Source organism: Poecilia reticulata, chromosome 11 (genome assembly GCF_904066995.2).
Source record: "Poecilia reticulata chromosome 11, P_reticulata-male-v2, whole genome shotgun sequence".
In the NCBI taxonomy this organism is placed as follows: domain Eukaryota; kingdom Metazoa; phylum Chordata; class Actinopteri; order Cyprinodontiformes; family Poeciliidae; genus Poecilia; species Poecilia reticulata.
In genome coordinates this window covers 2,740,942-2,748,734 of record NC_088840.1, presented here as the reverse complement: position 1 = coordinate 2,748,734, position 7,793 = coordinate 2,740,942, and the positions used below count along the sequence as shown (strand labels likewise).

Sequence of the window (7,793 nt, the reverse complement as noted above, 5' to 3'; positions counted from 1 at the left end):
TTTAAAAACTCCTGCTCTTTCTAAAACTCCGCCTTCAGAAAGTCATCACAACTTCCCTCCTCCGTTAACCCTTTAACAGTTTTTACCAGTGTTGTATTGAGAAGTAGCTCAGATACAGAAAGATGTTTCACAGTTTTCATGGTTTTTAGAGGCAATCAAGTTCCCACAGCGCAAATGTATCACCCCAGGTTCATCTAATGACTCCACAATCCCAAAAATGTACCTTTAGATTGAAAGCAGCTCTTATGATTGATTTTGTATGAATGAGAACTTGCATGTGTAAAATATATCTGTCTTCAGGTGAATATAGTGAAAAATCACAACTTGCAATTAGGTGTTTGCTAATTGCTGCTGGCTAGTCTGAAGGAGCTGAGTGGAGGAACGGAAGAGGGGGCTGCTCTGTGAGGTGGAAGCTTGAAAACTGCAGCAATGAGGAGGAGCTGCATCTCAAAGGCGGGGCTATGTCCACCCGGCTGAAGAGTTGCCATGGAGATTTCTCAAACATTCATGAAAGAATCAAGGCAACACTCTGTGTGTTTTTGAGGGAAGAAGATTACAACATAACGTAAAGCTCAAAACAGTCGATTTTACATAATACTGCCCCTTTAACAAATATGTAAAAACATGTCTAAGAGTTACAAACTGCAGCTTTATACATCAGAGTCCTGTCATTGTGTTAAACTAGTCCTCATGCAGAAGCAGAAAGCCTTGAGTCAGCAGTGAGGATCATCTGTAATCACACTGCTTCAGCCTGCTGCAGGCTGGACGCTGCGGACGTGCAGCTCTGAGCTGCTCCTGGATCAGCGGAGGTGAAGGTTTCTTTGCACAGTGATTAAGGGGGAGGACCAATGGCAACAAAGGAGACGGAGAGGACGGTGGCTCCTCCTCTCTCTCTCTCTCTCTCTCTGAGCTTTCTGCATGTATATAATCCCTGAGTTGACCCAGAAAACAAACTCTTCTTTAGATCGAGAAGCCGCACAGTTTGAATCCGCCGCAGGGCTGCATGTATCCGGAGCATCAGCTGAAGGGACGAGCCGGGACTTAACGAACTTCTCCGAACGATTTCACTTTACGCCATCGGGTAGGTGATCGCTTCTGTTCGTCCTTATCAAAAAGAAAAAAGGGCAGAGTCAGGCAGCATTTTCTCTTTGTCCGGACACACATAGTGAGTCTCTGCGTTATAGAAAGCAGCCGGATCGTTAGCAGGTAGATCTGCTGTGACACGAGAGGTGACAGAGTGCGGAGGGATCGCTGGTTGTTGGAAACAGCAGCGTTGATCAGGATCGTCATCTGATGCCGCTGCTGCTGCTGCTGTTAAAGTGGCTTCATGGATGCCGAGCAGAGCAGTGTGTGCGTGTGTGTGACTCCAGGATTCACAGTCTCTAAACGACAATAAACACACACTGGGGATCATTCACAGCACATCGGCCATGTGAGGAAATGTGGGGCTGCGTGTGTTTGTGTGTATGAACAGGATGTGTTGTTGTTGCTGTGGTAATCGAACTTCAAGCAAGAACATCAGAGATGACAGTGAAGGCAGAGGCAGTGTGTTGTGTTTTGTAATGAAGAGAGAAAGTGTGTGTGTGTGTGTGTGTGTGTGTGTGTGTGTGTGTGTGTGTGTGTGTGTGTGTGTGTGTGTGTGTGTGTGTGTGTGTGTATTTCAGTCCTCCAACCTGCAGTGTTTCTTCCCCCCACCCGTCATGTCCAACAGTGGCAGTGGTAATTCTTGAATGGTGTAATTTTTGAGGTTTTGTAATGCTCCCTGTGTTTCTGGTGAAGTTCCTCTGCCATATTTCACCCACAAGCTTCACTGTAACTGTAACAGAGCAGGATGTAAAAGTTTATACTTGTGAAGTGGAACAAAAATTATGCATATTTTCTTTTTCTGTTTTGTGTACAGTAAAACTTCTGTACACAAGTTTTACTTGTGTACAGAAGTTTACTTGTGTACTATTTTACTTGTTTACTTGTGTACTATTCTGTTTACTTGTGTACTATTCTGCCCCTCCTGAGTCCGCACTGTGCAGCACCACCTTTTGGCCGCAGATACAACTGCAAGTCTTTCGTGTTTCTAAGTTGGTTTTCCGTTTTGCATACAAAAAAAAGTGCGTATAAATATTACAACGGAATGAAAATCCAAATAACACTGGGAGCAATGTAGTTTACATGCCAGGCCTGCAGGAGGCAGTGAACATTTTGAGCTTTCTAATTTAGCGGAGTATTTTCATGACCTTTTGCTTTTCACTAATGCCGTAAATGTTTCACAATGAGCAGATTTTGCTTCAACACACTAAATGAAATGAAGAGGTGCAGCAGAACAGAGGAAACACAGATTTTCTCAGTTCTGCTGCACCTCATTATTGTTGTTGTGCCAAATCAAAACTAGATGTGCAATAAACTGACATGACTTGCATCATCCAAATGTTTTTGGTTTTCATTTAGGTGGATATGAATAACATTAAGGCCCCGCACACACAGAAACTAGCATGGCATATTGTAAACGACTGAGGAAAAAAATCTGCATTCACATAAAATGTAGCTCTGCTGGACCAATTGCTGTAACACTGCAAGAGAACAACACAAAATACAACAGTCAAAGCCATGTTTGTTATTTGTGAGTGTAAGGAAGACACGGCTGCCATGGAAACATGAAACCAGCATTTATCCAATCTGGAACCCAGCTTCAAAAATGATCATTTGTGGGATCCCAGGGAGCTAAGTCCATGTAGATGCACAGACACAAAACGTTAGCAGATACACCAAAAATCGTCTCCAGGCCCGAGTTCAAAAAGTTTTACTCTGGAGTCCGTTGTTAAACCTTTGTGTTTTTGTTCAGTCAAAAATGTTCTTACCAAGTAAACGAGAGACCAAAACGTTGTTGCTATGTAAACAGAAGGCCTGAATGCTGTTACCATGTAAACGAGAGGCCAAAACACATGAAAACATTGGCATTTTACTGTCCTGGTGTTGTCCCGTAAGAGGCCTGAAACCTCAATTAGATTGGATTCTAACATCAGCTGTGGACTCTTAACGTAGAGCCCTGATAAGATTAGCTCTGTACTTTGACTGGGCCATTGTCACCCACAGGTATGGATGATGGTTCTAACTGTGGTAGGAGATCATACCACAATTGGTTCAATCCTCGCTCCATCCGTCTCTGTTGTTGTGTCCTTTAGCAAGACACTTGGGGGTCAGAGGGTCCAGTGGCATCGGGGCAAGGCAGTCCCGGTGCCACTGGGCTGCCCTGGGCTGCTGTCCGGTAGCTTGCCACCATCAGTGTGTGAATGTGTGTTTGAATGGGTGAATCACTGAATGTAGTTTGAAGCGCTACATTGGGGTCCTCTGGACTTGATCAACTCTGACCACCTTCACCATCCACACACCAATGTGTGGATGGTGTGTTCAGAGTGCAGTGGTAGCTTTCACCACACAACATTTTGCATGCTGACCAAAGAATACCAGTATCTGGCCTCAAGTGACCAGGCCACCTTCTTCTACTGCTCTCTTTCATGGGTGGTGACAAACTACAAACAGAACTTCTTCCATAAAAACCAGGAGACATGAATTCTTTATCAATAAGTTGCATAAGTTGTTTACCGATCAATAATAAATCTGTAGAAGCGCTGTATTCCAACACAGGTTGTTTTCTTACTCAAAAATGATCTTTTTAAGTCGTTTTTTGCCATACTTTATATAATCTTGCTGACATCATTGGAGGAATAATTATGGCTATGTGTTTCCACGTCATTTTTTCAGGGAAGACTTAGCAACCATGGCTGAACACATGATGATGCCCATGTCTCACGGTTTCCGGATGGGCATGAATGGACCAGCGCAGCACAACGGCCAGCCGAGCCTGCGTGGGCTGCCCAACGGCCAGGTGTTGCACTACGGCAGGAACCCCCAGAATACCACAGAGGGGGTCATGAGACAGAGACCGAATATTATGGGACCGGGAGGCATGGGCGGCCCTGTGAATGGAGCTCCAATGACCAACCATCACCATCAGATGATGCATGGGAACATGATGTATAACGGCCAGGGCCAGCAGCAGCACCACCACCACCACATGCACCCCCAGCAGCAGCAGCAGGGTGGACACCCGCCGCAGTATCTCCCTGGCAACCTCACGTCACAGCAGCTCATGGCGAGCATGCACCTACAGAAACTCAACACTCAGTATCACGGACACCCCCTGGGGTCAGCCAATGGTCACCACCTGCCCAACGGGGCGCAGTACCGGATGGGGCCCACCCAGTTGTCCGGCATGCAGCACATCAGCGCGCCTTTCGGGGTGAACGGAACGGACATGGACCTGATCGATGAGGAAGTTCTGACCTCGCTGGTGTTGGAGTTGGGCTTGGATCGCATTCAGGAGCTGCCTGAGCTCTTCTTGGGACAGAACGAGTTTGACTTCCTATCAGACTTTGTGTGCAAACAGCAGTCGAGCACAGTGAGCTGTTAAGGAGAGGAGAGTGGTTTGTTCCACCTGGACACCCAAAGAGCGACTGAGTTGCCACAGTAGCACAGCAAAAGCAGACAATCTCCCTGTTCTGTTTGGGTGTTTCTATGCTTATGTACATGACAGCGATGAGTGCGCCTTCAAACTGACCTGCCTGCTAAGCGAATGGAGAATTGTAATGAGTAAAAAACAGGGAAAGTGCCAGGTTTCTGTTTCCTTTAGGTACAAGCCAGGAAGATCTGTCGCTTTTGGATAAATTGAGGCATCCAGATGTTGCAGGTTCTGCCTGTAACATCTGGCCTTCAGCACATGTGCCTACAGTACCAAAGCTTTGGGTTAGATTTCACAAACGCAGTAGGGAACGATGACCTGATGATTCTGATTCTGTGGCATTTGTAAATGTGTCTTAGCTCTGATTACACCATCGACTGGATCAAACATCTTACAGTTTATCACAAGCTAAAAGTCTTCTGGGATCATTTATGCAGGAATGAAGGGAGTTTGGAATGTTTTTATGTGGATTTTGAAGGCTGGTTCTTCAAAAAGTAAAAAAATAAATAAATCTACGCATATAAAGTAAAGTGAGTAAGGTGAGGTTTGCCAAATTTCTAAGTGGTTATTATGGGGTTATGTTGAATTGTTTGAGTAATCATCTTTAATCTGTTGGGAGTAATGTATAGGTTGAATGATTCTTCGGCCATGACCTTTCACCCCAGCCAGTCAGAAACTCCCAAAAATCACATTTTTATTCTGATCAATTAATGCAACATGTTTCTGCTGCCAGGCTTATCTCTGAACACTGTTCCACGTTGGAGTTGTTACTGACAACATGTTGAAAATGTCTGAGGTTCTTTCAGGCTGTAAAACCTCCAACAGATAACAGGAAGGCTGAATTTAGTAACCAAAGGTTTCTGTCTTTTATTCTTATAACTTTCAACATGGAACACACTGGATTAGGAAATGTTTGTAGCCTTTAGCTTTCTCTGAAACTGCGGTTGTAGTATCGCTAGCCGCGCTAATTTAGTCATTCTTTTTAAGCACTAAAGCTAATTTCAAATGTCAACTTGTAATCATTTTGTAAATTAAAATAGTAAAAGACTGTTTTACACTGACTGAATGCTCTCTCATACACACACACAGTGTGACATCATCGCTGCCATTCCAACAAATAATGTTTGTGGCACCGGAAAGGCTAGAAGGAAATATTTAGGATGATGTTCGTTTGACATTTTATATTGTTGTTCTTGAAGAGAAATGGGAATTGATTAAAATGAATATTAGCAGAATACAGCAGAGATGGGAAATTGGTTGCAAAAATGTGATCGGTGCATTTTCAGATTAAAGGTGTTTTCTCACCTGATGGTCCAGTAGACTCGGTTTGATTGGGGAGCGGCAAAATTTGTTCCATATTCAGCTTTCACACTGCACTGTGTGAAACGAACCAAACACTTTGAAAAACCTGTTGCCCTCCTCACCTGTGGTGGCTCTGCATCAAGAGTCACTGAAGGAAACGACACAAAAACCTCTGAAGAAGACATGACTTCCTTGTTCATGAAATGTAAACAGTAATGGAGAAGCGTGGATTTTTATTTTTTATTTTTTGGCTACAGGGACGAGTCATTTCTCCTGCTAGAATTAGACTAGCATGTTTATTTTGGTTGAATTTACCCAGAATACCCTGTGCTGTGGTCCACTTCCTGCTTTTGTAGGGATCTCATGCACATTCAAACTGAATCAGAGTTCACTTCCACTGAACCCAGACCTAAGTTTGTAGGTGGACCAGTAATCGCTTTTTTGGTCCTAATCAAAGTTCAATTAGCATTCACACCTCCCCAAACAAACCAGATTTTCTAGACAAACGGACTGGAGTTGGATGAAAGTGGACTGAACAGGACTTGTGGGAATGAAGCCTAGATGTATCAAATTTACTTCAATTATTGTCTAGAAATGTCACTGCTACAAGTCAAATGCATTTGGCCCAGTACGTATGTAAGAATAAATGTATAAAAACCAACAAAAACAGAAATTCATATTGTATTTCTATACAGATTTGCAAAACAGAAAAACGATTGATCACAGACTGTGCGTCTGTGTATTTTTAGAGCTTAGTTGTTTTTTTCCCTGTGTCTGTGTGTACATCAGTGCATTTAAATCCCATCAAACGACGTCCACATCCACACACCCATCGCCTGTACCATCAGGCTCGCTCGCAGCACTTAGCTTAATCATTGTTAAAAGCTGCCTCTACCTGTAGAGCCGACGTGCTGGAGCTCTAGTCATGTCTTATAGCTTCGCTTCCTCAGCTGCTGTTCCTGCTGATCGGAGTTAAACTACACGTTTGTCACGCTTGTCTTAATTGAGCTGGTTGTGGATGTTCTCTGATGACTCAGTCATTGGAAAACCAACACACTCTGTGGTGCTTTTTTTTCTTTACTTTTCTCGACATGTGAAAACCTCCCGCTTTTGCAGGATCAGTGTCAGAGGTCAACTTGCGGGTGACGCTGATGTGGAGACGGGCACGAAGTATGCAGTCTGCAGCAGAACCACCTCACTGTCACAATGATTCTGGCCTAAACCCAACGGTGGCCTGATTACTGTATTGTATCTTTGTACTGTAGGCTAGAGGTAAAGCTGATCTGAACACATTTAAGGTACTTTGGCAGAAAACTCTAAATCAGTGGCTGATATTTGATGTGCTGACAAGAGATTATACCTTTTGTTTTCTTACAGTGTGTAGATACAGTAGAGCGGTGGTTTAGGGGGCGTGGTCTAAAGCTTTCACATGTACTGCATGTCTTACGGATGCTATCACCTTTCAATCGAGCTACTGAGAATGTACAGACCGCCGCTTTGTGGGAACCTGTCTAAAGATGGTAGATTAACGTGAGATTGTACTTCCTGTTCCTACCCAACACCCCTCTCTCCTCCGTTTCTCACCCCTCCCCACTTCCCTGACCTTTTTAATGTTATTGATTCTATTTTAAGAAAATGTATTTATTTTCAAATAAAATATTTATTTAAAAACCATTTCTTCCGTTGTTTCTTTGTCATGTACGTTGCTGCTGACGGCCCAGAAGATCGAGGATGGAAGAACAAAACGCATCAAGATAAGACACACGTTTTAGGAAACGCATGCGGAGGTTTCACCTCTGTCTGAGTTGTTTGCTTTTAAATAAGCCCCGCCCTAAATGCCGTAAGTAAACATGGGAGTAAAGTTCAAACCTCACAACGTGAGCCAGCACTGGAAACAGAGGAGTGTTTTCTTTTAGTTTCACATCAGCTGACGTCCCAAACACTGGAGCCCAGTGAAAGTTAAGAAGTGTTTTGGAAA

The 7,793-nt window shown here is 43.8% G+C and overlaps 1 protein-coding gene across 1 annotated transcript; it reads left to right on the top strand.

The window, feature by feature from the left end:
- Nucleotides 1–869: 869 nt before the first annotated feature.
- cited4a (Cbp/p300-interacting transactivator, with Glu/Asp-rich carboxy-terminal domain, 4a) lies at nucleotides 870–7,489 on the top strand. Its single transcript, XM_008421293.3, is given in 3 exon segments — nucleotides 870–1,060; nucleotides 1,063–1,081; nucleotides 3,757–7,489. Coding segments are annotated over 3 exon segments (870 nt in total). The 5' UTR covers nucleotides 870–918; the 3' UTR covers nucleotides 4,466–7,489.
- Nucleotides 7,490–7,793: the final 304 nt, after the last annotated feature.